This window comes from Hevea brasiliensis, chromosome 7 (genome assembly GCF_030052815.1).
Source record: "Hevea brasiliensis isolate MT/VB/25A 57/8 chromosome 7, ASM3005281v1, whole genome shotgun sequence".
Lineage (NCBI taxonomy): Eukaryota > Viridiplantae > Streptophyta > Magnoliopsida > Malpighiales > Euphorbiaceae > Hevea > Hevea brasiliensis.
The window spans coordinates 93,438,079-93,456,853 of record NC_079499.1 but is presented as its reverse complement, the minus strand read 5'-3'; the positions used below and the strand labels follow the sequence as shown (position 1 = coordinate 93,456,853).

Genomic DNA, 18,775 nt, shown 5'->3' with positions numbered 1-18,775 from the left:
GGCACCTAATTTGGATCTAGCAGTTTTGGATCACTAATTTAGGTGGCAGAATGACTGGGTTATGGGCAGAATTTGAGTTAGTATTCTTCATGAAAGTTGTAGTGCTATATCATACCATTCCAATGCCACAAAAATCAGGTCATTTGGACCTGTATAGCTCAAGTTATGGCCTAATGAACAAACACTGTTTACTTAGTCATTTTGGTACAGTGGCAGTGCACTACACTCGAGTTTGACCTAATTATTCACTAAGTTATGGTCATTTTCTGGGCAAGATTCCTGAATGAAAAATGGTCCATTATGTGTCTATTTTCATTCCCAATTGACGTCACACCAATTGGGTTGGTAAATTTTCAGTTTTGGTCCCTGAAACGGACCTAGGTCAAGCTGCCAGAATTTGAACACTAACCTATCTGAATTGTAACTTGGTTCTAGCAATTCACACACACCACAAATGGTCACAATTGACCATTTCTCAACTCAAGTAAGGTCAATTACATCAATTGACCAATTCTCAAAATTTTCCCCAATTTTCAAATTATTCAAGAACCCTAATTACCCAATTTTGCAAACTAATGAAATCAAAGTATCTATTCATGATCTACATGCATAATTCAACTTAAACCACCTTTCAATTGCATCAAATTCATCCAATTCAAACCCTCACCTGGGCTGGCTGAAATTCTAAATACTCCTCCAATAGTTGTTTTCTTTAAATTTTAAGTAAATTTCTAAGTTGATTGAGCTACAAACACAACTAATAAACCAAAATTTTCAAAGTAATTTGCTTACCTCCACTTGAATTCCAATTCTTCAATTTCACTCCCTTTTTCCTTCTCTTTTCTTCTTCAAATGCTTTCTCAAGTTAGTCTAACAAGTTTTAATGGGACAAATTGGGGGCAAAGTAGGATTAAATGGGGATTTAAAGCTTAACATAAGCTTTAATGGAGGAAAAACAATGGTGGTGAGAGAGAAATATGGGCTGCCGATTTCATGGAGGAAGACAAGTAAATTTATTTTAATTTTTATGTGTTATTTTGTCTTTATAATGATTTTTGACTTGGTCAATTTATGTAGGAAAATTAAAATTATTTATGATGTCATATATGAGCTCATCATGATGATATAATAACTTTTCTTTTCTATTTTTCTATTTTCATTTATTTTTCCATTAGTTCTTTAATTTAATTTGTAATTCCAAAAGTTTCGTTTCTCCGATTTTATTGGACAGTTAGGTCAGGAGTCAGCTCTAGGGGTGAATTGACCAAATTGCCCCTCGCTGGTTCAATCTTGTTTTCAAGTTATTCGATATTTCTTCCGGATCTCTGACCTAATTATTTGAACTGCTTAACAATTCTTTTCTGTGATTTTCTCTTTTTCACTGTGTTCGCAATAGTTCTAAGAACCGCGATGTCACATTTTCCAGTTCAGAATTAGGGTTACGATGGCCTTCGCAGTCACTTCTCAGGAAAGTCACCCATCGCTGTCACTCCCGACTCATTTAATCTTTTATGTTCTGTTTTTCTTCTTTATACTTAACTATTTAGCAATTACTAATTATTTGTATTCAAGGCTTATCTAGGTGTCTTAGATGTGGTTCTAATCCCCTTAATTATCCGAACTGATACCGGTCACCGGAACAATGAAATATGCCAGGCTATACATATAGGGGTGTTACAGTTTATTTGATTTTTGAAATTTTGATGAATTTAAGGATTTCCAAATTCTTGTTATAATTTTGTCAATGTATATTGTATTATATTTTAAATTATAGTTGTGCACCATTGAGTTCACCACTCAGCGATAGCTTTGTATACTGTCGCAGGTGAAAGTAAGGATAGAGCAGCTGAGTGAGATCACTTGAAGCTGCACCTTGAAGACACATTGGGACTAGCTTTGGATATATTATAGGTATACCCTTGTACATTAGATTTTGATGTAATCATATAATTATATGTATGTAATTTCATTTAAGCAGTAGTATAAATACTTTTGTATTATTTTGGAATGTAATCAAATACAAATTACTATAATATTAGTTTGAGATTTTAATTACTTATAAAGTTTTGTTATACTAATTTTAGTACTTTAATGAATGTAAATATTTAAATTCTTGTATTTTGTGAATGATAACTTATTTCCTTTACATTGAAAATTTGTGAGATTGAAATGAGATGGTTCAATGTTTGTTTAAATCAAATTGCGTTTGATTGCGAATTGAGCTTCTTGTATGGGAGGTGAAATGGATTTTATTGGAGTTGTGGTTGAGAAAACATATTGGGAGTGTTTTTTCTTTCAGGTTTTGAAGAACTGTTTTCTCAAAATACAACCGCCACTCTGCCGAAATTTTGAAAAAATTTCGTAAGACAAGATTTTAAGCGAGGATTTGATCCACCACCAAAATTTCAATTAAAGGCTTTTTAATAAATATTTAACGTTTCGACCACTATAAAAATGATCATAAATGGTTTTAAAATCCCTTGTAGTATATTTAATGGGTTACCGGTAGGCGAATTACGGTAATTTATTAAATATACTGTGGGATCATATTACATCTTACGAAGAGTAGGGTGAGACATGATATATATATATATATATATATAACAGTGATAATACCATCAAAAATTAATTGTCTAACATACTCATGTCTTAAAGCAATATGTCTAGACTTGCCATTTAAATCTTGCTAAATGCTTTAGACATAGTAGCTTCACTGACACAGTGCAAAGAGATTGTTGGTGTTGATTGTGGCCACAACTTTATATCTAGTAATAAATTTCTCAACCATTATGTTTCTTTGCTTACTGTTGCTAAAGCAATAAACTCAGATTCCATTGTGGAATGGGTGATGCATGTCTGTTTCTTAGGCTCCTTCATCTAAAGTGAATATTCAACTAAATGTAATAAAATAAAATAAAAATTTTTCATGAAAAATATTTTTTATAAAATAATTTTTATATGCAAATTATTTTTAATGAAAGCAGAGTTTAAATTTTAAAAAGTTAATAGTTATATCTTACATGATAAATTTTTAAAAATCGTGGAAAGTTTATTATTAATTTTTTAGTCTCATTAAATAAAAAATTAAAAATTTTAGGTATTTACTATTATAGATAAAACTTTAAATTATGTGTATTTATAGTCGAATCTTAGTTTTTCTTTTAGGTATAATCTAATTTTAATTAGTTTTCACAATTTTAGTAAAAAAGACCAAATTAAATTTAAGAAAATTAATAATAAATTATAATATAATTCTTGAAATTATATTTTATAATGGCTCTTTTATTATAATGTGATTATTTTGCATGGTTGACAACTTATATATTAAAATATATTTTAATAATTAAAAATAACTTTTTAATATAAAATTTTAATTAAAAAATTTTAAAATATATTATATTTTATATAATAAATAAAAAAATTTAAATATAAAATTTAAATTGTTGGATTAATTTGCTAATTAAATAAAATTTTAAAAAATATATCATAATTGATTGTTAACTTTTTTAAAAAACAATTTAGTTCCTTAATTATAATTGTAATAATTAATTAACATTGGACTCTAATACAAATAATTTAAAATTTTGATTGTAATCGTGAATACTAAAAAGTTTTAAATTTTTTTTCCTAAAAAGTTTTTATTTTTTTATATTTATGATTAGATCATTAATTAATTTTAAGCAATTTAAACGCGATTACATATAAAACGGTGCTGATTAATTGAAATAAAATGATAAACTTATTCGGTGTTATTATTAAAATTATTATTGAGAAAATTAATTTTTTATATATATTAATTAAAGAATATTAAAAAATAATTTAAAAATTAAATTTAATAAATTTTAATTATAATACTATTGAACTAATAAAATAATTTTTTTAAATTATTTTTTAAATAATATCTAAGATAATATTTTCATTAAAAAAATAATTTTCACCTTCTAATCTAAAATGCCGAACATGAAAAATTATGTCAATGATTGTGAGAAATTATCAGGTGTATTCGAAACCTATTTTTTATATTATGGAATATTAATATTATCAATTTTGTATGAGAAAGAGAGCTCCCGGTATAATTAGCCAGTGCTTGGTGCATTGTTCGTGCTTTGTGAGAAATGGCAATAGTGGATGCAACTGAAGTCGCTTCTCCTACTTCTCAGTCCCCTTCACACTCCAGGCAATTTTTTTTTTCTTTTCTTTAATTTACTTTAAATTTCTCATTTATATTTGTAATTTATCTTCTTCAATGGAAAATATCATCCTCTGTTCGGCTGTTACAGTCAACAGCGTCACTTCTATGTTGCCGTTGACAGACACCAGTTCAAAATGGTCTCTCTCTCTCTATTGAATTATTCAATACCGATATTTCAATTCTTCTTTTTCTTTTTGTGTTATGAAGTTGCTTAATTTCGAAAGAAATCGACTTACATTGAATTGCCAGGAGACATTGGTGGACTTACTAGGCGTCGCGGGGCGCCGCTCTGGGCTGCCGATGGTGCTGTGCTGCAGCTCTAGGGACGAGCTCGACGCCGTTTGCTCTGCCGTCTCTAACCTCCCTTACATTTCTCTCGATTCTCTGGTACCGAATTTTTTTCCCTTTCTTTTTAGGGTTTCATAATGGTTTATTTGATTTTTAAGTTCAATATAAAAATGATGCCAATCATCTAGTACATAAAGAGTATTATTTCTATATGACGTTCATTTTGGTTTATTTATATGTAGTAGTGTCAGTTTGCTGGTCTTGTGAATTGAGTGCATAGATTCTTGTTTAATTTCCTTAATCTTTTTTGTGCCTTATGGTTGTTCGCATTGTCCAATTGTTTAAAATTGGTGATCTTGTATTGTTGTTTTGATAAGGAAATGTGCCCCCTTGGATACTCCTTCCCTTAGCTAGTTTTTTGGGTGAGTTAGACCGGCTTATTTTCTTAATATGGTATCAAAGCCTCCAACCAATTCTCATGTATTTGATCTGGGTATTAGTTTGGGATAGGGTAATGTGTATAAGGTCTTGGACACTCCTCGAGCTAGGTGAATTAGCTCTGACCCATTTTCTTAAAAAAGACTTCTAGTGTTATAATGTATATCCTTTTTCTTTTTCTGAATTTGGTGATATTGTAATGAAGGCTCTTTTTATACCATGAATGCACAATATTGATATTGTATTATATGTTTAGTTATGTTGTATAGCTTCGAAGTTTTTATGAGCAGAGATTGTAGATAGGCAAACTTATGATTTTTTTTTTATTATACTTTTAGATACTACCATTCTCCTTTTTCCTCTTCCTCTACATGATTTGAAAGCATTTATTGTACTTTTCTGATTAAAATGAAGTGATATAATAATTGTAGGGGTGGCATAGGGAAGGGAGAAATACTACTCTCTTTATACAACTTAGCTCCATTGACCTTCCAAACTACCAAAAACAATGAAGTGATACTCCCCTCGGCCCGTTTCAAGTGATGTTTTAGAAATTTTTTTTGTCCCACTTTATTTGCCATTTTAGAAAATTAATAAATTATTAATTTTTTTTTTCTAACTTTACCCTTATCTATTATTATTCTTAGTGTATTTATTTCTTTTGATCACTTTTCTACATTCCGACGTATTTCAAGAATAATTTAGTCAAATATTAGTACTTTTTTTTTATAAAATGAGGCTATCAAATTATTTTCTTAATCCTTATGCAAAAACCTTAGAAAGCATTTGAAATGGTATGGAGGGGAAAGCACTTGAAGTGGTATGGAGGGAATATCACATTTCATATTAAATGGAGGTTTGTATTTTAGGTTTGAATTTTTGCATGTGAGTTTAAACATCATAAGGGAACCCAGGAGGGAAAGAAATTTAAGGAAGAAATGGAGAAAAAATATTTAATAATTTGGTTCCATCTTCTCTTTTCAGTCTTTCACTCTACAAAATTTCTGATCAATTTATTTAGCACTATTTGTCAAGAGAGCGGCATACATTTTTTTTTTTTTTTTAATTTGTGTAGTGGTAATCACGTAAAGAACAAAGGATCAAAGGTGGTGTGCAAAAGGGGGCCATGATCTATGGGTGTGGAATGAGAGGAGGCCAAAGTGGAAAAACTAAGAGGAAAATTTGGAAAAAAGAGGGGCCATGGGGCAGTGGCCACCCCCTCCCTGTGGCGTTGTTTTTGGGTGGAATCTGTTTTTCCATCCAATTGGAATGCTACTTTCACGGCTCTTCTTCTGAGGGTAGTTGTTTTGGATTTTATAATGTTTCCATACTGTAAATGTTTGATAATACAGCTTCCAAATATATTATTCATGCCAGTACAGTGACCTAGCTGAATCAGATCGAACCTTAGTATTGGAGAAATTTAAGCAGTCAACAATGAGGTGGAACCAGAATGTCACTGTTCAGTCAGGAGATGAAGAAATTGAAAAAGATGAGGACAAATCTCATATGATAGTTGTAACAGATGCTTGCCTTCCTCTTCTTGCTTCTGGGGAGTCGCCCTTTTCTGCTCGTATTCTGATTAATTACGAGTTACCAATGAAGAAGGTAAAACTGCCATTTTTTCTGTAGGACTTAACATGGTGACATCTGTTGGCTTTAATTGCATAATCAGCATGTACTTCTATATATTTCCAATGGTTATGGTTAACTGGTTTATTTCGGAATTCTCTCTCTCTCTCTCTCTCTCTCTCTCTCCAGAGGCCTCAAACAGTGTTAAAAGTTTTGGGCAAACTTGATGTTGCTTTGTACAAAATACTTTTGAAATTGGGCCCTGAGCCGTAAAAATGGCACCAGTTCTACCAAAGCAGTTGCAATTGTAAAGTAGAATACTTTCACTTTCTTCTTTTCTTTTCATTTTCATATGCTATGCCTTATACTCTAATTTATGAGTTCAGTTTAGATTTGGTGGATATCTGTTACTTCTTGGTTTGAGCAGACAATCATAAATACAAGTTTCATTTTCTTGTGGCTTGTTGACCTCAAGGGCTTTTCATGCACATGTTAACACTATTTAACAATAGGTCTTTCTGTTTAATTGATTGAGAGTGAACCCTAACCCATATGAACGGACAGCACATATTTTTCTGATCCAACTTACTATCTATAAGAATTCTAGGTACTTTGAAGCGATCTATTAAACGTGACCAATCTTGTGGTGTTAGCTTCTCTCTCTCTCTCCCCCCCCCCCCCCCCCCACCCCTTCCCCAAAAAAAAAAAAAAAATAAAAAAAAAAAGAGCCAAAAGAGCATTGGGTTACTAATAGTTGATTTAGCCCAACTCTGGGAACAACTGATCCCAACAATAATTGATCAAAGGGCTTCCAAATCCTTTAAGTGTAATCCGATGTGTAACATGTCCAATGGGGAGATGCTCTAAATACTTGGCTACCCAATCAACTTATTGATTTGCCTCATAGAAGTGGCACAAAAGCAATTTTTAGTTCCATGCTTGCCTCTGCCACTGTTCGATTGGAGATGCTGATTATATCCTTGTGCCATGTTCAGTTTCACCAAGACTTTTACATACTCTATTTTTCCCCCATACATTTGTATGCATTTTTCTTTATTATCAGTGGTAATAACTGAAGGATTCACTTTGGAGTTTCTTGTCATTGACATTGTTTTGGCATTCTTTCAGGAAACATATGCAAGACGAATAGCTAGTTGTTTGGCGGCAGGTTTTTCTCTCAATCTAAAATGTTTTGTTACTTATATTAAGTAGTATGCATTTGCAATTTATAATGACTCTATATAAATATTTGCAGATGGGATTGTGATCAATATGGTTGTTGGGGGAGAAGTGGTGACTCTTAAAAGTGTTGAAGAGAGCAGCAGCCTTGTCATAGCTGAAATGCCAATAAATGTATGTTCGTTCTTTTTTGTTCCCTATTTATGGGTTGAAAATTATGTGAGTGGCATACCATTTAACTTATGAATCTAAAGGCCCAATTAATTACACTTCTAGGCAAGGAGTTGTCCTTCTATTTATCATTTAACAGAAAAATGTTCGAGTATGATGACAACTATTTGATTTGACCTCTGTTTATTATCATTTTATGATTATTTAATTTGAAGAACTTCTATGGTTTGGGTCATTGGGCTTTAGCATTTCTTTTTTTTCCTTTTCTTTCTGAACTAGTGAGCTTTTCGTACACATTTACTTTGGATATATAATTGACATGAATTTGTTCATTTTGCAGATATCTGAGATTTTGTGAAGATGATTTGTTTTCTGCAATGGCCACAGAGCAAAAATAAGTTTCGATTTACTGTACTTTTTCAGTCTTTTCAACAGTTGATGTCCTCTTATATTACTCAGATAATCTGTGAGTAATTTCAACATATTAAAATTTTTATCAGCCTGAGTTTGCACGATTCCTTATAGCCGTGTTTTACACTTTGACTTGGGAAATTTATGTGATCTATATGGTAACTGAAGCAGGGAAGGAAAGAAAATTTGGTTGTCAAAGCAGTTTGAACTTGGTTGTAAAATAGGCTTTTGTCCTATTTAAGAACATCTAGGTGGTGCAAACTAGGAGTCGTACTTCATTTCTTGGATGACAAATGCAATGGAAATATATTTTGCTTTATTTTTTTTTATAAAGAAATTCAATCATAACAATTCTGTTTACTCTTGGCTCTATTATTATTCTGAAAACTATTTCCTGGCATAACCAAAGAGAAATCTATATGATTTCCCAAGCATATGGTTAAAGTCAGGCGACTTTCAAATTCTTTCATTTCTATGGAGGTGACTTTTAATTAGTATCAAATTGGATCCATGTTCCCCGATATCTAAAACTCTGTCATTGTTTGAATATATTTTGAGTTCAAAGCTTGAAAACGAACTTTATTCTCTGCTAGAATTCTAAGTCTTACTCTGTTCAGCAAATGTAAAGGGGGCTACCATTTTTTGGAAACGACTGGTGGATCCTGCAAGTTGAAATTCATGCCTTTATCAGGACTCCAGAAAGGGTGAAGATGATTGGGTTTGCTAGCACGTTGTTCTGTACCGTAACGTTTAATGATGGTGTAGAGGACAGCGCCTTCTTAGATCCAGCTTGAGAAAATACTAAGCTCTGGATGGTAAGTCAAGCTTTATGACCTATCCATTCCAATGGTCCGTCCCCTTGCCTAACATCCTAGGCCCAAGTACATAATTTTGGGCGGAGAAACATGAACAATATTTGAGTTACGCTGAGAATGTAATTTAAGCATAAAATCTTTCAAACATAAGTTGTTATCTCAAGCGAGGCGGGAAACTCTTATAAAATTAGTGATTAGCGCTATTGCAAGCTACTCCATGGCCATCTTGAAATATTCACGAGTTTTTGCAATCAACTACATAGTTTGGTCTTTAACGTCTAGCGAGGGAGGAAAGATAGGGAGAATAAAGCTTCATTGGATCAGTTGGGGATGTGCTTCAACTCCTAAATCCCAAGAAAGAATGGGTTTAGAGATTTCAGACTTTTTAACTTGGCTTATCTAGCGAAGCACGATCGTCTTCGGGCCAAAATTCTAAAAGGATTGAATTTTTTTCATGCAACCTTTTGGCAAGCATCTCCATCTCATAAAGGATCTTGGATTTGGTAAAGCCTTTCGGCTGGTAGGGATGTTATTAAAGAGGGAGTCACGAGCAACATCCGAGATGGCAAGAACACTTCAATTTAGTTTGATCCTTGGATTACCTCTATCCAAAATTTCAGAGTGTCGAGACCGCCCAATGCCCTCTTCATGTAAATTGGGTTGCTGATCTTATAGAGCATGGCAACCTTTAGTAGAAGTCGAGTTTAATGCATAGGCTTTTCTATACAAATGAAGCATTGGCAATTTTGTCAATCCCAATAGCTCCTCTCGGCATAGCTAACTCTATTGTATGTGTATGGCATTATGAGAAATATGGTAAATTTTCAGTTCGGTCAGCTTATTAACTTTTAGCAAAAAAATTTTCAACAGCATATAGGGCCTTTAGACAGCATAACTCGCATTAAATTCAGTCCCAAGTTTGGACTAAGTTTTGGAAGCTCACTGTGCAACCAAAGATTAAGGTGTTCCTATGGAAGACCCTTCCAACAGCTATCCCTGGGAAAAGCAGCCTGATAAGGAGAGGTATTCTTTAAATCCTATATGCTCGATTTGTAATAGAGAGGAGGAAATAGTTGAGCATGCAATCTTCTGGTGCAATCATGCGAAAGCAAGTTGGCTTGCTAGCCTCACAGCATACAAGCCTAATCCAGCAGGTTTCTCTTCTTTTTCCCAATCGTAGTCCACTATTATGTTGGAACCAGACTTTGAAGCAGGTTATCTAAATCTTATAACCATTACCTGTTGGCAAATCTGGAAAGAAAGAAATAGGGCAGTCTTTGACCACTTTGATCCAGACCCAAAGGCAGTTGCTCATCGTATTTCTGGAAGTATAGATGAGCTTCAGCGGGCTCTGATGTCTAAGCCAGTCCGCAGAATTGTTAACCCAACAGTTTCTGCTCCTTCTATCTGGTCTCCTCCCAGTAAAGGAATTGTTAAATTCATTTGTGACACGACATGGAGGCAGGGAAATGAGGTTGCAGCTCTTGTAGTCATCACTTGAAATTACGAAGGAAACCTTATCGATGGGAAACCAAGGAAAGTTTACTGTTCCTCCCTACTGGTAGGAGAAGCAAAAGGAATGATAGAAGCTCTTAAGTTGGCTGTGGATATAGGGGTCCAATCTATGATTATAGAGACTGATTCCATCAATTCTAATTTCAGCAATCAGGGATGGTCACCATATTTGACTACTGGGAGATTCCAGCTGCTGTACAAAAAATAAAAAAAATCTTCAAGCTGCAATTTTTTATTCACATTCAATAGGTGTAGCTGCAACCTTGCAATTGACAACATTAAATCTTTTGAGCAGGTCTGTTCCATATTTCCTTTGTGAAATAAACACTCCCTCTTTATTTTTTTAGTAAGACTTGGTTTTGAAGATAAATTTGGAAGGCATACACAATATAGATAAAATTCGTATACAGAGAAGGATGTTGAAGAGGAAATTGTTTGAAGAAAATGACCTGATATCTACCAAGTCACTCCCTGTTAAATAGCATCAAGTCATTCTCGAAGATATTTTTTGAGACAATGAAATCTTCAATTTGGTCCTTCAGAATTATGACAACTCCTTCTGGGGCTGTAAGAAATTTGGCAATCACATCTGACGCGTAATGAAAGGTACAAACGCGTTACAGTTGAAGATTGCAAATCCTTCTCCATTCCTTTAAAGCCAATTCAGTACTTCTTTTAAAACTTTTTTAAAGAAAAAAGATTTTTTTTACTGTTTACTAAATATAATAATTTAAAAATTAACAGTTAGTTATTTAAAATTATAATTATTAATTTTTGACATTTCAATTATATCACCTTATTGTCTATTGCCAATTAATTAGCCACCATTATTGAATTAAATACTTATTTTTTTTACATTTTAATTTATTTGATTAAAATTTATAAAATATCATTGAATTAAAATTTATAAATAATCTATTTTTTTATAGAATAATATTAAAAACAAAACTATTTTATTGCTTAAACATTTTAAATTAATACATGTGAATACAAAACTCTGTTTTTCAATTTTCTTAAAATTTTTTTATGAAATTACTCTAATATTTTTTTTTATATACATGAATGAATAAATCCTAGGATTTTTTTGCTATGAAGGAAATTTTTTTAGAAATTTTTAAAATTTTAAAATATAAGAAATAATATTTTTTATTAAAAATTAGAAAAGATATTTTTTTTAATAAAAATCGAGCGTAATTGAGTTTAAGCAAAAAAAATATGAATTTATTAAACTGAAAATGTTATTTTGAATTTGATTAGACATTTCAAAAAATTTAAGAGAAAATAAGTTTTATTTCAATAATATTTTATCTATTTCACAAATGATATTGAATTATGAAGTCAAATAAATAATTTACAGATGGCTCTTTCTAATTGTCAAGTGACATGAATCTCACCGAAAGGAGGGTGGAATGGGATAATTATGTCCAACTTTATTAGGTACGAACGCATCATTGCTTTTACACTTGCCTTCCCCTCTACTCTATTGGGTGAAATTTCACTATCTTATCACAACTTAAATGATTACATTAGCAATTATTTTTTAATTTTAATTTATATTATAAAAATTTATAAATTTTAATTTGAATATAAGTAAAATTTTTATGATCTGTTATCACAATTTCATATATTAATTTATAATTAAGTTTCACTCGTTATTAATGATATGTTATTATAATTTTACATATTAATTTATATAATTTAAATAAAAATGTTTCACAGTTGTTATTCCACTTTAGTTTGAATTGAAAATTATAACGTTCTTGTTCCAATCACTAGAGGAATTATCCGCTTTGGCCCACCCCATCCTGAACTTCACAGTTTTGTCTCATAGGTAGAATTGAGAATTTCCCAAGAGGTCACTCATTCTAAGATTTCTCTCAAGTGAGCATGCTTAACCGCAAAGTTCTTCCAACTATCTAGGCCATTCCATCAAAAGGCACTTCTAGTGATTAGTTTCCCCCATTTCAATGTATGATTCGATTCATTCTTACCCCCCATTTGGTTAAGGTCTCAAGCGAGGCCCCGCCTTCAGCCGTAGATTATTTTTGCTTGCAGCACGGGATGTTACAAACCCACCAGTTTCTGCCTGGTTCGTCCCCGAACCATACATCTACTATAGGGGGTCTAGCCATACATCTACTATAGGAGGGTCTAGCTCTGATACCATCTGCAATGCTCCTGCTCTCTGAGCCTCACAGTTTTGTCCCATAGCTAGAATGGAGAACTTCCCAGGAGGTCACCCATCCTAGGATTTCTCTCAAGCGAGCATGCTTAATCCCAGAGTTCTTCCAACTCTCCAGGCCATTCCATCAAAAGACGCCTCTAGTAATTAGTTTTCCCTATTTCAATGTATGATTCGATTCATTCTTGCCCCCCATTTGATCAAGGTCTCAAGCGAGGCCCGCCTCCAGCCGTAGATTATTTCCCCTTGCCGCATGGGATGTTACAATCTGTAACGCCCGATGCTAACCACTAGAGGAATTGTCCACTTTGGCCCACCCTATCCTGAGCCTTATGATTTTGTCCCATAGGTGGAATGGAGATCTTCCCAAGAGGTCACCTATCCTAGGATTTCTCTTAAGCGAGCACGCTTAACCCTAGAATTCTTCCAACTCTCCAGGCCATTTCACCAAAAGGTGCCTCTAGTGATTAGTTTTTTCCATTTCAATGTATGATTTGGTTCATTCCTGCCCCCCATTTGATAAAGGTCTCAAGTAAGGCCCCGCCTCCAGCTGTAGATTATTTTTCCTTGCCGCACGGGATGTTACAGGCCCACCAGCATCTGACTAGTTCATTCCCGAACCACACATCTACTACATCTACTGTAGGGGGTCTGGCTCTGATACCATCTGTAACTCCCGACTCCAATCACTAGAGGAATTGTTCGCTTTGGCCCACCCCATCATGAGCCTCACAGTTTTGTTCCATAGGTGGAATGGAGAACTTCCCAGGAGATCACCTATTCTAGGATTTCTCTCAAGCGAGAATGCTTAACCCCGGAGTTCTTCTAACTCTCCAGGTCATTCCACTAAAAGGCGCCTCTAGTGATTAGTTTCCTCCATTTTAATGTATGATTCGGTTCATTTCTGCCCCCCATTTGGTCAAGGTCTTAAGCGAGGCCCAGCTTCCAGTCGTAGATTATTTTCCCTTGCCGCATGGGATGTTATAGGTGAGTGCTCCAGATTATCCTTGATGTGACTTAATATGATTTGTTTGACTTGTATGAAAATGATGCATTTCATTTCTAAGGATGCATTAGAATTGGATAGTTATAGAAATTATATGTAAAATAAATATCTTACTATATGAGTCGAACGCTCACTCCTGTTCACCCTACTTTTCAGGCTATAGGAGGAGTTCTTTTTCAGAGTAACATGTTTTTTTCCAGGCTTAATATTAGTTATTTAATTGTTTTATTATTTTCTAAATTTGAAATTTAAAACTCCGCGTGTGTTAGCAACAATATAGACCCTATTAGGAATTATGTTAATTTAAATTCTGGAGGTTAATAAATGAAGATTTGTATGATATTTAAACAATTTGTAAATGATGGTATCAGGGTTGAGCGAGGCTCTCCTGACTTCAGTTTTTTATGATCATCGGGTTGGGTTGACCCAAATAAAAATATTTTATTTTATTTTAGTTTTATTTTATTTATATATTGGGCCTCAATTTTTGGGCATTGGTTATGGATTTGAGAATAATAAGGCTTACTACGAGCCTCGGGGGCTTTATGCCAGCCCGGGGGTCAGCCCATGGGATTGGGTCGTGCTAATATTGGTATCAGAGCTTAAGCTTCAGATTCATGGGAAAGAGTATACTTGGGAGTGTAAAAGGAGTCTTGTTAGGATGTTACATACAAAGTATAGGATCCTGTTTCATCATCTTCTGTAATTTCTTACTTCTAAATTCTGCGTTATTCCCCGGGTAATATAAGAGTGCTTAAGTTTAGCACCTCAGTTTTGTGAAGTACATGGTGACGTAAAATAGATTTAGTAGACATGTTGAGGTCTGCCATGGAAATACGTACTCCAAGAAATACTATATTTCTGTCAGTATGGGTCCAAGTGGTGTGCCTATCTAGTGTAAGGCACAAGGACCTAAAGGTGATTTTTGGCAATATAGCAGCCCTAAATAGGAGTGAGGATATCATTGCTGGCAGTTATTAGTGAATAACCAGTCAAAGTAAGTTAATGGGATCAGTGGAGTTAGGATAGATAAAAGAGTAGGAAATCTAGTCTGTTGGGACGTACCATAGTAACTATGCAATATTTTCGATATTCGTGCTATATATTGTAAATTACAATACTGACATGAGATTATTGTGTAGAGATGCGTGCTTCCCCATGGTGCTCCATGATGAGGATGTTTGCAGATGGCCTCTGTTTGGTACAGATATGCCAAACTAGAGTACTATATCTACAGAGGAGTTGGGAACTCCTAGTTAGGGGTCTAAAGTCAGAATATCGAAAGGTCACAATTGAGTAGTAACTAGAGTCAGTGACTCAGTTATCCTAACTTGAGCATAGAGTTATAATATAAGTGACACGAGACTAAAGGTTTTTAGTATGGTTGTAGTGTAATAATGACACCTACTTAGTGAGATCATCTAGTCTCCGGTATGAGATTGTTGGTAGTGTTGGCATTATGGTGGACATATTGCCTAAAGTCTAATAAAGATAGCATCTCCTTTGTGTGACAATGGAGCATAAGTATGATTCTACTCCCTAAAGGAGACTGGAGGTAATGAATAATATCTGTAGCATGCGAAATGGCATTCTAGGAAACTTTATAATATAAAAGAGAGCAAATAGCTTTATATAGTTGTGATAATGCGGTAGATGTGGTACCTCTCTTGCAGTCATTGATGCTGCAGAGTTTAGTGATGTCTTCTCAGGAGAGACAGAAGAGTACCACTAATATAATGATTTGTAGAATGATGTCCTAAATGGGACTGGGGAGTGTGGCAGAGAATAGTTGGCTAGGGTATATTGGATAGGGTATAAATTTCATTATAAGAACCATAGCTGATTAGATTTTGATGAATGAAAATCATGTGAATTGAATGACAGGTTATGGTGTTCAGTATCTTATTTGACTAATTAAGTGGTCGAAGGACCAATTCTGAGTAGTATAGAGGTGAATATGACCTAACAGAGATACTAAACGTATAGTTACCTGGAATAACTGTTAGGTCAAGAAGAATGAAGCTAAGGAATAAAGTAATCAAGGGTTCATTTTGGGATAAGATAAAAGAGATGAATTAACGAGCAAATCAAGTAGCCATGAATAGGACAAGACTAGGGAGATCAAAGAGAGGTATAAAGCACATAAAATGCTATTTTGGGCAAGGTAAATAGGATGAACTAAGAGGCAATATTAGAAAGCCCAGAATGAGATTACATGAGTAAGGATAGTTGTCAAGATTTAGAATCTAGAAGTGTAGGACTTAGAGCAGGTCATAATTCGGGCAGTGTCAAGTGCCAAAACATGGAGTTTAGAGTAGTAGGATAGAGATCAAACTCTGTCTATTCCTATTCCCAGAATGGAGTAGGTAGCAATGGATAAAATCCATTTAAATTTCTAACAGTAGGAGGAAAGTTAGTTGAGGAATGCAACCAGAGCAAGTAAAAGTTATAGGATGTGCAATGGTGTGTTGAACCATCTTATCAGGCGAAGGAGTGAATTAATAAGTAGTAAGTTAAATCAAAGTAAATCTAATGGTTCAAATAGGCATAACGAGTAAAAGGGATGGTGGAAAATGGCATATAGGCTTAGGTCACAAGTAGAGATGGTGAGATAGCAATTATACGGTCTGTGATCAAGGGTTAGATGAACATTTTCAGTATGACCAATAGGGTCCTTTCATAAAGAAACATGAATAAAATAAATGACAGAATGACAGTAAGAGATAGAGCGGGAAGAGTATGTATGAGTGACAGTCACAAGTCACTAAGAAGCACAAGGATGAGAGTTATAACAATAAGTGTGATTGAAATCCATTTTGAAAGAGTCTATTAGTGAGAGGTATCTTCTTGAATACAGTAAAATATAAGGTGTAAAAGAGTTAAGATAGGCATAAAAAGGTAGAAATGGAGTACAAGTGGAGATAGAAAATCTTAAGATAATATGTCAGGCAAATCAGTGGTACAACAGAAGGATTGTTGTAGTTGATATCTTATAGAGAGATGATGAAATTTTAGGGAAGAGACCAAGAGACATGAATAGTGTGCTAATGTCAGTAGGAGGAGATTTGTCCTTCTCTTCAAGTTTAGATCGTACCTTTGGCTCTAGAAGTCTACATAAGCAAGAGAAATAATGTTGAGATGACCCAGTATTTAAGAACCTGATAGGCACCAGTCTGTACACATTCTTCTTCAAAGAAAATGATGGTAAGTGTGTACCTGATGTTATGTATTAAAGGATGATAAGAGCAGTGATGGGAGTTAAAACGAGATAGTTACTAGGGCTTACAACCCTTTTGGACTATAAGCTGGAAGAAATGCTAATTGTAGATAAGTTTTAATGGGTGAAATTGTTGCTGATGGGTAAATTTGAGGCTGAAGTTTGGAAAGCCATGGGCAATATATGTGGTCATATTATGAAGAATGAATACGAAAAGTATCTTGTTTGGAATTAAGGCATAGCACACATTTCTCAAAGCCATGTTAGTTTAGATAGAACTTATAGTTTATGGGGCTTCTATCTAACCAGGATGAGCGATTTCCAACTAAGGGTAGTAGGGAATGGTAATGTTCTAATGGTCAAGTTGGGAAGGAGATACAAAGAGGATTTTCTATGGTCAATTATGAGTATTATATGATGACAAGGATGTGTTGGTAGGAGCTAATCGTAAGGTTAGAATTCCAGGAGTAATGGAACTAGTAGTCATGATAGGACTAAGAAATTAAAAGAAAGTTAAAGTCGATGATGGGAAGAACATCCTTGAAGGAAAAGGTATACAGATGAGAGAGGACAAAGGTTAGAGAATAAATACAGTAGGTTGGAAAGACATCAACAATAATAGAAACAGGAAAAGGAAGTGGATAAGATCCAAAGGATAAAAGGAAAGCTTGGTAGAGTTGGTTACAATAATGAGAATAAGAAGGAATAAGTATACTAGGGACACACTAAGGGATGTGTAAAACAAGTTATGATGAGATGATAGATTAAAGGAGTAGTGGAGCCTCAATCTAAGTGCTAATGTGTTAAAAAGTATGTCACATAATAAGAAGCTTTAGGAAGAAGTCAAGATACTCCCATTCCAGAGAAGGAGTGGGAAATGATAAAGTCGCGTTAACTAGGTTGTTAGAGAATACAAACACTTTTGTTATATAGGAGAAGAGACCCAGTTCACTTTTCAAAGTTGATAGGGGGTGTAGAGTACGCTTAGCACTTGGATGGAGCTCTACATGATTGGTTACATAAGATGGGCAGGAGTTCGTCAGAGGACCATAGTAATGACACAGTAGATTGGAAAATTCAAAGTATCATGGCAATGAGAAGATGCATAGGTGTTAACCATTGAGGTCAAAGGACAAGTAAAGATTTCAAACAAGATGCCTATTATAAGAGCTACAGGAAAGCATCTCATAGGGTGCTATAGGATAAAGAACATAAGTCATATCTTTGGGGAGCAGAGATTATTGAAACAGAAAAATGGAGACTGAAGTCACTAAGAGACACGTTAAGGCGCAATGAAAGAGGGGTGAGCACCAAAGTTGATTGAAGTTATGAGACATTAAGTCAAGCACGATAGAGGTATAGTGAGTACTTGAGATGTCAGGAAAATGGTCAATGGATAGTTAGAGGTAAGAGTTCCGCTACGGAATAAAGATGATAGCTAGGACACTATAGTAGAGTCAGAAAAGCAATGAATAACCACCTTCTTTTCTTAGCGCTTTTTTATTAAAAATTTGAGGATGAATTTTTCTTAAGGGGGGAAGAATGTAACAACCCAAAAATTTAAATTATAAATAAAATAAAAAGAAAATATTATATTATTAATATTATGGGATTTATTTGAATGGATTTTAAAATAAAGGAAGATAATTAAAAAAGAAAATAAATAAATAAAAATGAAAATATAAAAAAATATATATAAAGATAGTTATATTATATTATATTGTGGGTTATAGTATTTTAATGTTAAATATTTTGAAAGTTTAATAATAATAATAATAATAATAAGGCT

General features: G+C 33.8%; 1 protein-coding gene across 1 annotated transcript; it reads left to right on the top strand.

Annotated features, from left to right (window-relative positions):
• Nucleotides 1-4,041: 4,041 nt before the first annotated feature.
• On the top strand, nt 4,042-8,570 carry LOC110649394 (uncharacterized). The gene is made up of 7 exons (XM_021803943.2): nt 4,042-4,177; nt 4,281-4,329; nt 4,442-4,579; nt 6,296-6,526; nt 7,619-7,658; nt 7,746-7,843; nt 8,181-8,570. Exons 1-7 carry the CDS (start codon nt 4,116-4,118, stop codon nt 8,196-8,198), a joined length of 636 nt encoding a protein of 211 aa, XP_021659635.2. The 5' UTR covers nt 4,042-4,115; the 3' UTR covers nt 8,199-8,570.
• Nucleotides 8,571-18,775: the final 10,205 nt, after the last annotated feature.